The sequence below is a fragment of the Rissa tridactyla genome, chromosome 13 (assembly GCF_028500815.1).
Source record: "Rissa tridactyla isolate bRisTri1 chromosome 13, bRisTri1.patW.cur.20221130, whole genome shotgun sequence".
Taxonomy (NCBI): domain Eukaryota; kingdom Metazoa; phylum Chordata; class Aves; order Charadriiformes; family Laridae; genus Rissa; species Rissa tridactyla.
The window spans coordinates 3369188-3385159 of NC_071478.1; the positions used below are offsets into that span (position 1 = coordinate 3369188).

At 38.5% G+C, this 15972-nt stretch overlaps 1 protein-coding gene across 4 annotated transcripts in view; it reads right to left on the reverse strand.

The window, feature by feature from the left end:
• The window catches only part of KIAA1671 (KIAA1671 ortholog), an 86326-nt gene that overhangs the window by 52732 nt on the left and 17622 nt on the right, over positions 1 to 15972 (reverse strand). For all 4 annotated transcript variants that reach the window (XM_054219065.1, XM_054219064.1, XM_054219066.1 and 1 more), the window contains 5 exons: positions 11363 to 11498; positions 9150 to 10800; positions 7864 to 7957; positions 2824 to 6030; positions 1957 to 2079 (listed from right to left, as the gene is read on the reverse strand). In XM_054219065.1, coding sequence (XP_054075040.1) covers positions 1957 to 2079; positions 2824 to 6030; positions 7864 to 7957; positions 9150 to 10747 — 5022 coding nt within the window. In that variant the 5' untranslated portion in view covers positions 10748 to 10800; positions 11363 to 11498. Of the gene's footprint in view, positions 1 to 1956; positions 2080 to 2823; positions 6031 to 7863; positions 7958 to 9149; positions 10801 to 11362; positions 11499 to 15972 lie in introns of those variants that run through there.

The window sequence follows — 15972 nt, forward strand, 5'->3', positions numbered from 1 at the left end:
TACATAGTCTGCTGCGATATTTATGTGGGGCTTTGGAAAACATGAAAGTATAGCGAGTTTTCCACCTCCCAACACATGTAAAAATCGCTTCTCTGCACCTGCTCACTCACAATTTATACGCACGAAGGCCAGGCTGCCCTTTTTGCTACCATGGCACTGCAGAACAACAAATACACCACGATTAGGCTTTTCAAAGCAATACAAAGGAGTAAAGCACTCGGATCCTACTGAATTCTAGTGGATGCTGGACATGCAAGTTTTCTCTTTTAGCAGGGCTGCCAGCTTCCCTTCCCTGTTCCAGGCTACACTTGATGAAGTTAAAGGTTTATTCCGAGTGACCTTACGCTTAACAACCAAGTTGGAGAATAACAGTCATATTTATCCGAGTACACTACCCGAATAGCTCAATTACCCCAGCACTATTTCTGACAGCACTTTTCTCCCACCTATTCTGCCGTGTCAACGACATCTTCACATACGTGCACTGTAAGCTGATGGCATATAACAACTTTTCCGGATTGAATGATAACACAAATAACCCAAACTCCCCTTAAGATGAACATTCAACCTGAATTCTATTCTAAAAATGGGAAAGACAAGGGGATACCAGCCCTTGGATACCATCCATGAAGTTTTAAGACTACAATTGGAACAATATGAGCTTGTTTCTAAAACTCCTATAAAGAAACTCATTTACAAAATCCTTATAGGTTTGGGAGTTTTCTTTTTCTTCACTAGAAGGAAAAAAAGTCTCACTGAGTTCCTTTCGGTTTTTATCTTTTTGTCTTTTCTCTATTAAAGGGCTGTAAATAGAATGAGTAATTACAAAACCAGGATCTCTGCAGCGGGCAATACATTCGGTCACCACACGAGTGTGCTAGCAGACCAAGAGGACTGCTGAGATTTGACCTTGGGGGACAGTGTAGTAACATCTTTCAGTCACTCCTTCTCCATACAAGTGGAAGAGTTTTGAAAAGATGTGGGACGTCCAGATTTTCAAAAATTACAAATATGTACATGTAGAGTTACAAAAGAGCGCACTCTGGAATGACTACAGTATCATTCCAGTGCATCAAATCTGTTTCCATGCACAAGGTTAAAAAACAAAACAAGAACCACGCAGTGCTTACAGTGGTTCAAAACAAGTTCTTCCAGTAGGGAAGGATTTCAGTGGCAGCAGCAATGTCTCTCTTAAAATGGTAGAGTTCTGTGCTGTTGATGTGGTTTTCAAATTCTTTCTTTTCCACAGAAACTACTGATATTTCTTTCATTACCTAACCTTTGGAAGATCCAGATCTTTGCTGTGTATTTCAGAACAACATCTGGACATAGGATACTAACTATTTCCCAACATAAAATTCAACCGTGGACTAAAGTCAGAAAATCTTTGTGTAGCTTAGGAGAACATCACCCAACAACTTTAAGTGGGAATTTACCCCAAAAGTATGCATATTAGAGACAAATCAGACTACCAAAAGAGTCAGCTGTGATTCTTCACTGTGCATTGCTTACAGAAAGAAAATTAAACCCATGATTTTTCAGGCTATGACACGGTTCTATTTGTCTCCACAATTGTTCAGAAAAATAGATTTCTGGAATCTAAGCAGTTTTCATTATTTAAGCTGAGAAACAAACAAAAAAACATAACGATCTAGACCCATCTTAAGAGTTCAGGATGAAAATTCTTTGCTTAGAAAGAAGAATGAACAAGCTGCATGGTTAATACATTGTGTTTGAAGATTTGGCATAAACCAGCGTGGTGGAATCCCAGGGAGAAGCGTTCTCTGCCAGTTAAACTCCACAGAAAGCGCATCTGCTCCTTCTGCTAGGAGGACACATACTTTCTTTCACGGCTATTTGCAAAAAGGAAAACAGCGCTGAATGGAGTAAGCCGAGCTGCGTGTCCTTTATCTGTCCCCTAGCCCCTGCCCAAGAACCTCCTCCAAAATAACATACCGTCCAGTTATCTGCCCTTCTCTCCTTATAAAAACTGTGGTGGCTTCTCTGAGTAGAGCCCAACGAAAAGTCCGTTCCGTCTGGTTTGTCTGAACTCTGCTTGGTCCATTCTTTCCTAGAAGCCTGTAAAAATAAACGTATGTATGTTGTTACATATAGATGAATACGCATACATATGTATATAAAATGCCCTTTGGAAAAAAAACCAACAAACCAAATAACCAACAACAAACAGAGGAAGTTCAAGGCTGAAAACACAAAATGTAAAAACATTATAGCCATCAACATGCAACTGGCTATGCCTTCGTGCGTCAATGTGTCACTATGGCAAAGGAATCACATGCATTTCAAAGTCAGTATCAGCAGCAAAGTTTCACATACAAACGAAGGCCATTCACCCAGTAAAAAAAAAAAAAAATAAAAAAAAAATACTAATTTAGCTTCCCCTCAGGAAAAAAAAAACACACACAAAAAGAACTCCAAAACGATCACTGTTGACAATTTATAAAACAAACCCAAACTACTACTTTTCATATTATTATAAAATTGCAGACTTAACAATTTAACAACCTGGGTTCATAGCATTAATAAAATAATACGCACACGTTTCAAAGTGTTTTCAAGCTCTCCATGGAAACATCAATAAATATTTATACACTTGAAACAAAAGTCTAGTCATCTAGGACAATACAAATTCCTCAAGAAAATACAACACAAAAGGAAATGAACTCTATTGGAAAGTATGTGTCTGCTCACTTGCTGCAAAGTCACAGCTAATGCTGAAAATCGGTATGTAGAGACTAATAAAGGCTTCTCCTCACTTTCAATTTTAGTTACAGGACACACTTAGATACCATTTGGTAATACCTTTTTCTCCTCATGGAAGAATGACTCTGACTGAGATGACATCTTCTGTTTCCACCCGTTATCCGCACTTTCCAAGGGGAAGCTTTGCCTGGCTCGGTACAGGTCCTTCCTTCCCCTCACTTCCTGCATCAGCGGTAGATTGTCTTTTCCTTGGCGGCTCTTTTCTGAATAAGATCGTCTTAAGTCTGGGGGTGCACTTGCTAAACCAGATGTATAGTTCTTCCAATCAGTTTTACTTTTCAGATTAGAAGAGTCATTCTCACACGTCGTCTTATTCGCAGTGTCTTTATTCCTTGTTACAGAGCTCCTTGCTACATTTTTGCTCCAGTCACCTTCCGGAGACACCTCCAAGAACTGTTCTTTTGTGACCACCTTCTTCTGCAAGAGGCCATCATCTGCCTTTATGGACAACTTAGAAGTAAAATTAACTTCCAGCCTTTGGTCTGTACCAACTGTATTTACAGGCTGTACCTTATCAACTACAAATTTTGGACTTTGGTTCCTGGAAGTTAAGTTCACTTCTTCATCCTCATCAACGATGAACGTTTTCTTCCTACTGAACTCCACGGGTGAATTTATAAATTTATCTGAAAAAAAGCTGCTAGGATTTCCCCAGTAAGGGGGGCTGAACTTTCTGTCTTTGGATTTTTGTTTATCAAATTCAGGGCTACAGGATTCCAGTTTCTCTTTGCTCTTTTCATTTAGAATTAATTTCTCTGACCTGTGGTACTCTTCTGCACAGTCACCTTGTTTGCTATTAACAGAATAGTGATCTGATCCCTTCCACTCTTTCCAGCTATAGGAAGAAGTCGTCCTATCTGACACATTTCTTTTGTTCTTTGATTTCTCCCTACTAAATGAACTGTGATCTTCAGAGAGCTTGTCTGGAACACTGCTGGCCTTTGCTGATTCTTCTTTATATTCTGCCATAAGCGCATCAATATCAAGAATTTGGGATCTGTAACTGTCCTCAGCCTTCCTTCCAGATAACTCATAATTATTTTCACTCCTTTTCTGGGGGCCTGGTTCACTGTCTTTATGGAACTGTGCAGAACGCAAGGGAGATCTGGGTTCATGGTAAGAAGAAACACTTCTTCTGCTACTTTTGAGATCAGTTTGAGCTGTATTTTCCAGATCCTGTTTTAACAGGAAAGAATCAACATCTATAATTTTCTCTTTAGAATGATCCAGGCCTCTTTCATGATACTGTTGGTTATCTTTCCTAGATACATGAAAATTACCAAATGCAATATTTTTGGAAAAAACATCATCTTTGTCATCTTCTTTGACCCAGTCCTTGTTGATACGCACTTCCTGCGAGTCTTCTCTACAATTTGTACTCGTCAAACTTTTATTTGGTTGCTGCAATAAAGGTTTGGACTTTTCAGGAAAAACAGGATCCAGATTAATTGTTGCTCCCTCCCTTGAGCTAGAAATTGTCTTAGTTTCACTAGCACTAGGAGTACCAACAAAGCTTTTCTCTTTTTTGTTACCAGGAATCTGATAAGTCACTGCAAAATAAGTTGCCTTTGGCTCAAAGGCAGAACTCTGATTTTTCAAGTAATTATCAGGACTGCCAAGAACAGTTTGGTTTGTCTCGTTCCCTTCCACCCCTTTTTTGCTTCTCTTTTTAACTGAACCTTCATCCAATTGCAAAGAATCTGTCCGACTCAGCCTTTTGATATTTTCAGGCATGAGCCAGAGGACTTCCTCTGTCTTGACAGAATCCTGAGGCAAGGTCCTCCTCCTCCACCTTTCAGAAATCTTCAAGTCAGAAACGCTACTTCTGGTTCTCCTGACTTTTTCTTCTGGATCTATTACTCTGATTTTTTCGTTGTTCTCACGAGCTGTAATATCTAAGCTAAAGTCTTGTTCTTTGCAGTTCACGTCTAGACTTTTCCTTAACCCAAAGGCCCTAGATTCCTCTTTATTAATGGTTAGTACTTTTGTATCAGGATGGTAGCTACTGGAAGATTCACAAAATTGTCCGCTTGAAAGCACTGAAGAGGACTGGGCCCCATGTTTATTTGCACTTGTCGAAATAACTTCACGATCAAAGTCGGTTCTGAATTCATAGCTGTCTGTCCCACCTGGTCTGAAACTCCTTTTCTCAGAAGAGCATTTCATCGTATTAGACACCTCTGTCTTATCCATGGAAGAGACTTCGCTCTTATCACTTTTAATTTCAGAATGTAGTTTGCTTACTTTTTCATGCATTCCCCAAGATTTACTTTTGGTTGTAGAATAAGGTATTTTCTCAGCTATTAACATCGGTTCCGCTTCAGTTTTATTAGAGTCCTTTTTCTGTTCAGGTAAAGTGCATTCACTGGAGAAAAAATCAGTAGTTTCTCTCGACACATACCTGCTTGTAAAAACTTTTGTGTCTCTAGCTTCTGAAGCGATGTTATCTTCTTTCAAGTAGAGAGTTTTACTATTTGTCCTAGCTGACTGACCAGCATGTAGAACATCCTCATCATTTTTATTCTCTTTCACAGATGATTTTCTAGTTCGGAGTGTCATGGCCTTTTTTTCAGGAGCCATTGTAATGGCTTCACTAAGAGCTCTTTCACCACATGTATGAAAGATTTCGTATCTCGGCTCTATTCTTTGGTAAATTAGAGAGTCTTCTGCATTTTTAGGAGTGGGTTTTTCACTTTTCTCAACCAAAGATTTTTCTAAGCAAATTCCCAGAGTCATTTTCTTGTCTTCACTTGAAGAAGCTGGTTTTCCGCTTTTTTCTACATCTGCTGTATGTTTTAATGACTCAGATAACTTGTGATACTCCTTCTTTATGCCAGTGGTTTCCTCCGCTTCTCCCATCCATGATCGCCTGTTGTGCCCTGAAGTCACCACATCATGCTTTCCCTCAAGCTCGTTATTAATTCTCAGTGCAGAATCAGTTCCAGGGTGGTCGGCAGCAACATTATGCCTCTGAACATTATGGTCAAACATGGTGGCTCGGACAGTTTTAAGGTAGGTCTTTTCCACAGGTGTGGTTGGTTTTAATTTTTTTTCCAAGTTGCTTGTGAAAGAGAGAGGATTTTCACTTTGCTGAGAAAAATGCTGACCATCTCCAAGGAAGCTTCCTTTCCTCTCTATCTGATCCACTTTATTTGTTATTTTTAAAATCTGCCGGGGTTTCCAAGGGTTCCCAGTAGCGGGTGCTTCAGTGAACTCTGTGCCATGTGAAAGCTTGATCTCCTTGCTCTGGAACAAGAAATTCCAACAGTTAAGATTTTATTTAAAGTTTATTTAAAAGAGGTATAACAAATTTTATCTTAAGACTTGCTTGTACCTACTCTGCGCAACGCACCCTGCACAAGTTAAACACACCCATGTTCCCTGAACACAAAATCCAGAGACCAAGGCAAACATGTAGCTCCAGCTCCTGAATCTTGACTATAAGAGAATTCTCATAGCTTGATTTTTTACTTTTAATACAAAAAAGGAGAAATGTATCAAGTGTCGACACATGAGATATGCATGACACTGAGTTCCTGAGCTCAGATTTCACAAGACATTTTAATCTGCAGTGAATTTATACCCACATCATACTCCAGAGAAGGCAACGCACGCAAAAACAGTACAAAACTTTAGCAGGTTCATAACCCCAGCTACCACAGAAACACTTATGAATGTTTACATTGCAAGCCCTACAGAAATTCAAGTTCAAAAGCAAAGCACAGAACAGCACCACAGGGATGGAAGCATCTTCAGTGGAAGTCTAAACTCCTGGGTGTCTCCACCCAATGTACTGTATTTCGTCAAAACTGTCTTTTCAAACATAGCTGTTCACTAACTAAATAGTTACATGGTCAGTAATTACAAGGAATATGAAGATCTGAGTAAGTTTTACAGCTGGACCTGCTCAGCTAAGAATAATATTGAGGAGGAGCTGAATGAAAGAGAGTGGGAATTAATATCTCTTGCCAATTCTTTACTATTATCTACTTGCAAGAAATGTAACTAGCATCTGACAGCTGTTATTTTTAATAACATTAATTGAAAAAGCACAGCATGCAAATAATAAACAGAATCAAAGAATACTCGACGTACAAGAGTTCAATTTTTTGTTCAAGTTTTAAAATTTAAAAACTTGGAATTGACTTAAGTTTCTCTTAAAAAAAAAAAGCTGAAGAAGGTCATAAAATTAACACTAAAAGCATTTGTAAAGAGAGATTTTAAAACCTGGTCTATGTTCTTCTAGGAATTCAAAGGAATTTTTTTAATCCTACTTTATTATCAGATTCTGAAACCAGCACTTCCATTAATGGAAGATTCTCATTTTAAAACAAATCCATCTTTTTTTAAAAGTAATATTAAACAACAGAAACTTTATATCTAGCTGCTAGTTTCCTTACCATATATTCCTATCTTAAACCTAGACAGGAAAAAAGGACAGCCATGAGAACTCACAAGAAATACCCTTAAAGCTACATTAAATCTCCAATACTAAGAAATGTCAGCGGAGAAGTTCTGTTTTGCAACACCGAAGCGTTGCTTAGGAACAGAGACAGCCTCACAGCTTTTACAGCAAATCAGAACTTTCTGTATAATACTTTACTGTCAAAACTGCTAAGTTAAATGTTATTTAGGAGACTAAATGAAACATATAGCATGTATTTAATAAGGAGCTGTGACTCAGATGTAAAAATGCCCTACATTAATGCAGCACTTAAAGAAAACAAAGGACAACCACTGCACAAACCCACAACAGCCACAGCCCATTCACGATGGATTTACATGCATTAAAAGTCCCTTTAAAATAGTATATATTCACTCTATACCACTGCACGCATTCAGCGGCATGCATATTTAACTTTTAAATACTCAACAGACATGAAACTCCCATACTTTATCACTGTGTCCTAAAGATAGACTGGCACAAGTAAACCTACTCGGATTATGTCATTCTTAATACTCTCAATACCCATTTTAAAGTCATAGATTGATAAAGACACACGGGACACGGGACAATGCTCTCTGCCTTTGGATTGCAAACCTAGCTGGAGACCACATCGGCTGATGCCATTTTCTTACTTTTTGATTTTCTTGCGTTTCATTGATAGAGTCATTTCTACTTTCAGCAGGTTTCTCAGGCTTTGCTTCACTGCTTGATGTTGGACTCGAAAACCTAAGACAAAAGACTTCTGTTACTTCTTTTAGTCCAGTTAGTTAGCAGGTACACGTTCCTACCAAAGCACGCTGATAGAAAATGTCTAATAAATTATATTTCTTAAAGGAGAAACATCACTATTTCATAGTTAGTAACTGTATTTGGTGGTTTAATTTTATCTACACCAAAGGATTGCTGTTTCCTGACAAGTGGTTTGTTATGCAGCTTATTGTATAGCATAAGATTCAGAGACACATAATAAGGCACAGTGAAAGAGATGCTAATATTCTCATGCCTCAGTTAAATTTCTTTATTTTGATCACAATGTTGAGAAACCAAGGTTTGCTGAAAAATTCTACCATCCCACTGCTCATAAAGCAGGTCCTGTTAGCCAAACATCTCCTGCAGCCATTCTGGTAGCGTAAAGGAAGCGTGCTTTGCAAAAACCTTTATCTTTCTTTCCTTATCCCTTTGCCATCACATACAGAACACGAACCCTCCAGGCCAGTACCAAGCCCTGCCGTACAGCCTCAGATAATATTGCAAAGCATACAAACATTCATGTCACAAACAGATTTCTGATTTTAAATAATCAATTACCCAACTTTGTACTGAGAAAATACATTTTATCTTGGACTAAATCTCTTTTTACTGCACAAGATTTTTTTTCTTTTGGTATGTAAAATTTAGCAGATCTCCTGTTACTCTAACAACACTGCTCATTGCCACAGCTTGGGCAGCATACGCATCACAGATCTTTGCGCTTTAATATGACAGCGAAATAAGATTCCTGTCTGACTGAAAACCTGATACTCTACACCGCCGTCAAAGACACGGTAACCATTCTTTTGCTTTCTCACAAATATAAGAGCTTGCAGTCTACAGTGCTCACCTCAAGATTTCAAAATGCATGAAATTTTAATATTAGATATATAGTTACAGTAACAAGCAAAGGCCACAATATTGATAGCATTTATTTTTTTTTCCAGCTGTTGTCAGGATATATTTCATTAAATTTTCTTTTTTTTTTTTTGGGGGGGGGGGGGGGGGAGGGTAGGAAAAGGTGGAAAAGGGGCTCAAGAATAATAGTATAAAGAACAATTACATTTAGTGGAACCAAAATGATCAGTTATCGTACTGTACTGAGAGAGCAAGTTTTACTGAATGAGATGAAGTTAAGAGGATTAAACAGAATTTCTCTGCAACCTACATCTTTGTTAAGTCCGCAGAAAGTGGTCGTGATAGAAGTGACCTGCGCAGATTTCCTGGCTTAGTGTCCGTATTTTCTGTTGTCAGTTCTTTGATTCGCTGTTGGATGCTCACACATCTGTTTTCCTTCTCAGCAGTTGATGGGACCGGCTCTGTATCCATTGAGGTACTGGGATTTTCTGAAGTGAACAAACTAATGTGTTTTTTAACACTACCTCTTACAATACTATTCTCTTTTTCTGAGGAAGCTGCAGGACTTTCACATCCTAGAAACAAATACGTTTCCTTTTGATCCGGTCCTTTCTCCCCCTTATTAGTTCTGCTTTCACTAGTGGTTTCATGGCTTCTTTCAGAACTGTGCAAGTTAGTCGTTATTTCTGGTTTTTTCTCAATTTGTTCGCTTTTAGATTTAAGCTTTGTTTCCCATATGTATTTTCCATTATTTAGGATGCCAATGTCCTGACTACTGCACTTCAAATTTGTTTTAGAAGAACTGTCTTTATTAAATTCAGTTTCTTCAGTTTTTGGCCCCATTTCAGACTGATCATGACAGCCCACGTCAGTAAAAGAAATTAGAGATACATTCTCCTTGCTTTCGTGAGATGAACAAGTCTTCTTGCAAGAAGAAAGATCTTTATGTTCAAACTTAGCTGTCAGGTCCATGGACAAAGGCCTTGGTTTTCTAACCCAGGATTTCTCTGTAGGAGATTTTTCCTCAGAAGCTTCCACGGTGCGATGCTTTTGATCTCGTAATGATTCCAAAAAAATAGCGGATACTGGTCTAGGTTTTGGCCTTTGCTGCACATCAATAGAGAAATCAACTTTACTGTTAATATTATTTGCATCATCATTGTTTTTCTCCCCTGGATTAACTTCACAAGCATCTTTTTTTTCACCAGTTTTGAGGGAGTTCCAAGAGACCGGTCGAAGACTGGAGGAAAGCGATATCTGCCTATGAAGAGACCCTTCAGGATTCCTGGATGTCTCAGATGGTTTCTCCAGCTTCGCATTGCACTGAAGCTCTTTTGTTTGCACAGTACTAAATACTCTGCGGTCATCAGCAGCCCTTTTTTCTTGGGCCAGGCTTACCTTTGATTGCTCTGTGCCTGCCGTCTCAAAAAGAATAACAGTATTTGCACTGGGACCAGTGTAGAAAGTCATGTTTGTGACTACTTCACTGCCAGTCTTATTTTCATTTTCAATTACTTTCTGATCTACTAATGGAGGAACATTTCCACTTAATACCTTAACAGATGATGTTTCCTCAGTGGCCTTTCTAATAAGACTACTTGATCTGAAAGCCGGAATAGGTGGTTTTACATTTGCAAAAGTATCTGAAGATTTCTCTTTAGAAAAAGGCTTTGGGAAGAGTCTTGGCCTTGATCCTAGCGACGGCATTGTTGCGGATCTCAAAGTACTCCCAAACTTGTTCTTCTCTTCAAGAGTTAGTGATGCTGTAGCATCCTTTGTCTTGTTACTTGCATCTGAAAGCACACTTACATACACGCGCTGTGCTTTATCCTCATTTCTGATTTCATTTAAGTCAGGTACTGTCGTCAAAGACGCCAAAGTAGAATTTATTTCTACTCTTGTTGCCATAGTTGTAATTACACATTCAACAGAACTGAAAGATTCCAACAAGGAAAAAGAATCTGCAAAAAAAGAAACAAAATGCCAGTATTGATGTAGAGTCAGCAGGAACATCAAATAACATAATTCTAATTTAAATTCATAAGGTAGCTAAACTCAGATTAAGGTGCCTTTCAGTGCTGTTTACAGAGTATATCACATAATGAAAGACATACTGTTCCTCCTCATCTAAAAAAAAAAAAAAAAAAAAAACACACAGCAAGAAACACCATTACTCATTGATTAGGCCTAACAACCAGAGAATACATCACAAAATCTACAAGAGCATCTGCACAGCACCAAGTTCCCATTAGTCAAGTAAGTTTCCACAGGTTGAGATACTTAAAAATAAAGAAATTAATTTCTTTTTTGAAGCCGGCATTTCAACATTGACATACAAACATCAATTCCTTTTTACAATAGAAATAGCTGGCCAGAGACATTCAGTATGTACTTTCAAACGAACAAAAATATCAAGATTGGTATGGCTGAAAGTGATTTGTTAGCTATTAGCTAAGGCCTACAATTAAACAATGGAAATAAATGCATGCTCTACAAATCTCCAAAAGCTTTGCTACCGCTTACCGTAATTTGCATTTTCTGCTGCAACCAATCCATACAACCCGATTCACTTCTCATAGTGAAAACAAGATCTCGGTCACCAAGATGACATTAAGAACAGGGGAAAGCGATCACTTCAGCAACACCGACCAGACCTCTCCTGCAAATAAACAGAGAGTGTTCAGATTCAGGTATGGCACGTACCCAGATCCACACAGGTAATATCACATGAGACAAAAATCCTGAGCATTTTAAGGAAAAAAAAAAAAGCTGGCTCCTATTTTGAAGCATAAAGCCACCTGACTTAACTGTATAAAGCAAAAGAACGTGGGGGTTTTTTTCAGACAGTTATTAAAGGATCAGCAAGAAATTACCTAAAGCCTGAAAGGTGGAACTGAAAGGTGAAGGGTAAATAGCTTGGTCTGCACGGTAGACAGACCAAATTCGAACATTGTTAAAACCACATTTCAGTGACTACTGTTTGCAGATTCAAGTGTTGTCAATCACTGGTTAAACACCGAGCTCTGTATTACTGTGATCTCAATTACTGTAATTTACTTTCTATTGTAAATCTCCTTTCTGTGACAACAGTATGTGAAATGCTACCTGAGACGCTGACCTTCAAAAGGCTGATTTTCAATCAAAATATGACTTTTACCATGACAAAGCAGTTTTCCCAATATCTCGCCAACAAAGGCAGGAGATTAGCTTTGGCTTTAATTATATTCTTACTGCAGAGATGAGGGAAAACCAGCAGGAATTAGAATTTCAGCAACAAGAAGTAACCTGAATTTTTTAAAATAAAAAGTATATTTCAGCTTTGTAGCAGATGCGGGTGACTGTGTAAGATTAGATGCGTTATTTGTATTTTTCCTTTAAAAGCTGTCGTACTCTTAATTCTTAGGAAATTCATACTGTATTTTATAGCCGTTCACTCCGGGGCTCAATTTTGTGTTGCCACCCTCTTGTCTACTTTTGGGTGGCCTTTGAAGGGGCAGGTGTTTGGACTCCTCTCGCCCAATCTGGTGTATATTTACCCTACAAATATGCCTATTTGTAGATTCTGTGGAATATGGAGCCTCCTGCATGTGAATATAAAAAAAAAAACACAACCAAAAAACAGAATATTGCCTTCCTGTGTCCGTAGCCTGGAAAAAATGGTTATTTCACCTTCAGCTTCCTTTGCCTAGACTAACACCACACTGGCACCATAAACTGCAGAGATTTATTTCTGTCCCTTCCTCTCTCAGGCAGGCTAATGAACTCCGTTCACCTTGCCCGTTGCCTTTCATCTCTCAATCCACTTGAAATTCTGTCTCAACTACTTACACGCTATGCTAGTCCCCTTCAAGTCCACGACCTCTCCTTTCCAAAATAGTCACTAACCCAATCAGCTTATCAGAATCAATCTGTCCCTCCCACAATCTCACAGATCTTAATGAAATCTTCCTCCCTCTCCCATTCCTTATTCTAAGAAACGCCATCAAAATCCGATTAAAACGCTCTCACATTCCAAGGATGCAAAGGTTTTTGTGAAGAGCAGTTATGCTCTAAAAGCAAAATAGTAACACTTGCTGAAATAAGGGTGATGCTCACAGGAAATACCACAAAGCAAAAAATTAAGCTGCAAAACCAGCATCTGTCTTGCAGTATTGGAGAATATGTTTGTTCCTATCATTCCGGAGGGTTTTTTCCTTTGGAAAAGAAGAAGGGGGCACAGAGCTTCTTAAATGGAATAAAACTTGATCCTCAACGGAACGCAAGGCAGTGAGTATACAATGCGGGACATAATCCTTGCTAACAGCGCACAACTCATTGCTCCAGCCAACATTCCTAAACCACAGTTTACCCATTCTGATGATATTTGTTCCTTAGTTTTATTACCCTACACTTCAGCTTTGCAGAATCCCATTTTTTTCTACACGATCTACCGAAGTCAGTTTTCAGGTGTTAAATTCTTATTGCTCAGATATACTCTGCAACAGGTATGTGGCCAAAGCCAGACAAGTATTCAAAAAAAGGAGAACAAAGTATCTAGGGGGAAAAATTCTGAAAATTATAAATTTTGAAAATTATAAAGCTCCTGGAACTTCAAAAAGTACATTTGGTAAAGAGGAATAGTACTACCAATGCCCCATATAGCATACACTAGACATGGTGTCTTGGTTTTGAAATACAAACCTTGGTGTAGACAGGCTTCTCTAATAAAATACTACCTAGTCAAGTTGGCAATGTGCAGAATTTTGGGCAATTTTAAAAAGTCAACTGTAAACTAAATTGCATGAGAATTTTTGATGCTATTAATATTTAGTATTACTACTGTAATTGTACTATTACAGTTGTAAATCCCTCATCGTCAGATACAATATGTTATTCCTTTCCTGTCCAGGGACAGTTGGCCAAGTTGCACATGCTGCAGTGGCCGCCGAGCTGGCTGCGCTGCCACTCTGTCCTTTATGTGTCCCCACTCCGTTCCGCAAAGCACCCAAGCCACGTTGTCACCTTTTCTGGGCACTGTTTCTCTTCGTGCTCCCTAAGCTTCGGTCACGCTCCCCTCAGCTGTTCTGGGGTGCATTCTGCGTGCACATAGGAAATTACAAAAGGCACTGAAACATCTTTTGAAATTCTTCCTGCTTTTAATGGAAAGAATGGTGCATGAAGGCCTGACTCTTCCTCCACTGCTCTTCTTCCTCAGCTTCAAAACAACTGCATCTGTGATTTCTCCTGGGCCAGGCTGAACTGCAAGGCATCAGAGATGCACACGCAAACACTGCTCCAGGCTCAAACTGAGTCTTAAAATCTTAATGTCTTGAGGTGCTGTCTGGATTTTTAATTAAACAATCTATCTTTACAAAGATTATTAACATTACTCATTAGGAATCAAAATGGATTATTCACTTCACAGGGTTATTTTTGCAAAAATCATACGGGAAGGGCTTTACCCCAAACACACCCTTTCTATTTAGCGTTTGCCTGCCCTGCCTTGCCCACCAGCAGCACACAGAATTATTATTTACATCAGTGGTAATTCCTTTAAGCCTATTAGGACAACAGGAGCAGCAGCCTGCAGACAATTTTTCCACCATGAATCACGTGATTATTGCCAACTTCCTTGCTCATAAATAAGAATGTTTTAAATGACACAAAGCAAAATAATCTATAATCTGTCCTTGAACCTCACAGCAGATAAACAAGTCCATCTGTCTTTTGTAAGGATGGAAAGCATAAAAATTCCACAGAGAAAAATCTCTGTGCTAGTAAAAAAAAAAAACCCAAAACAAAAACAAACAAAACAATAAAAATCCAGTTTATAAAATTGGAAGCAACCAGAAGGCACCGCTCCAACAGCGAATATCCATGTCTGTTTATACTAAGAATACTCCAGTAGAAAACTACCAAATAAACACACAGTTTTCCTTCTTTAGTCACAACTTTACCAGCAAATCTGCTACCAGAATAAAAAAAATTCTCCCTTAGTGTGCAAATACAGGAAGATATCAGCAGCTTTGCCAATGACGACATAACCATTTGCCTCACAGGTTTTTCACCGGTATAGCAAGCCAGTATCACAGGAGCCACTGGAAACAAATGCAATGACCAGACATGTCGCACTGATACAAAACAATACAAGATTTATTTCATTCCTTCTACAAAAGGCTTCCCCAGTGTCTTGAATGTTTCAGTCTTTAAAAAAAAGGGGGTTTCTTTTTCTTCTTTTTTCCTTCCCGTTGGCATCAGTCTACAGCAATTCATGTCAGTTATCCTAAGCAATCATCCTTCTGCTGCTTCCCACAACGCTTGGAGAGCTGCTGATAGGATCTGCTCTGCTAATTCTTATTTAATCCAATCACTCGTTGTGCACGTACGTAAAAAAGAATAACTTAACCATGCATGTGAATACTGCCATGAACATAAGACTTACTATAACACAGTCAAAATAACGTGAAGGGGAAAAAAACCACCTCTTCTGGAACTTTTATAACTACATAGATCATGCAGCTAATTCAGTAAAAAAAAGGCTTTTTCTATTCTTGGATTTAAGCCTGATTCACGTTATTAGTACCATCATTCACTGAAATGGGACCCATCAGTTGTATTTAAGAGGACACACAGGGTCTCTCAAAGAGAAAGATTAAAAATACTGTTATACTGGCTCTAATTTTTAATAATATTCATGGACAAATTTATTAACAAATTAAGAACAAGGAATAAAATTTAAATCACCTTTTCCCAGATTCACAGTGAAAAGATCAGTAGAACAAGGCCCTTGTTCTGCTCCTCAATAATTAAAGTTAACTGGTTAAGAACTAAAAACACATATTCCAAATCTCACAAGACAGCTATTTTGTGACCTGCAAAGCCCCATAGATCTTTCATACTAATGTTCCAAAGCACTGCAAAACTTAGAATATTCTTTCTCCCTTCCCCATGTGCAAGCCTATTTGAAGCCTTTAGTTTGTTGGGGTTTTTTTTTTTAAAGGACAACGTACTGTTCTTTTGGATATTATAGTCCAGTCCCATCACAAGGATGAAATACTCCACTCTGACATTTTCTCCCACTGCAGAGAAAGATTAGCGTTTCGTTAAATAAAGTGCCCATCCTATAAATAGCAGCATTTACAAGCACTTGTAAA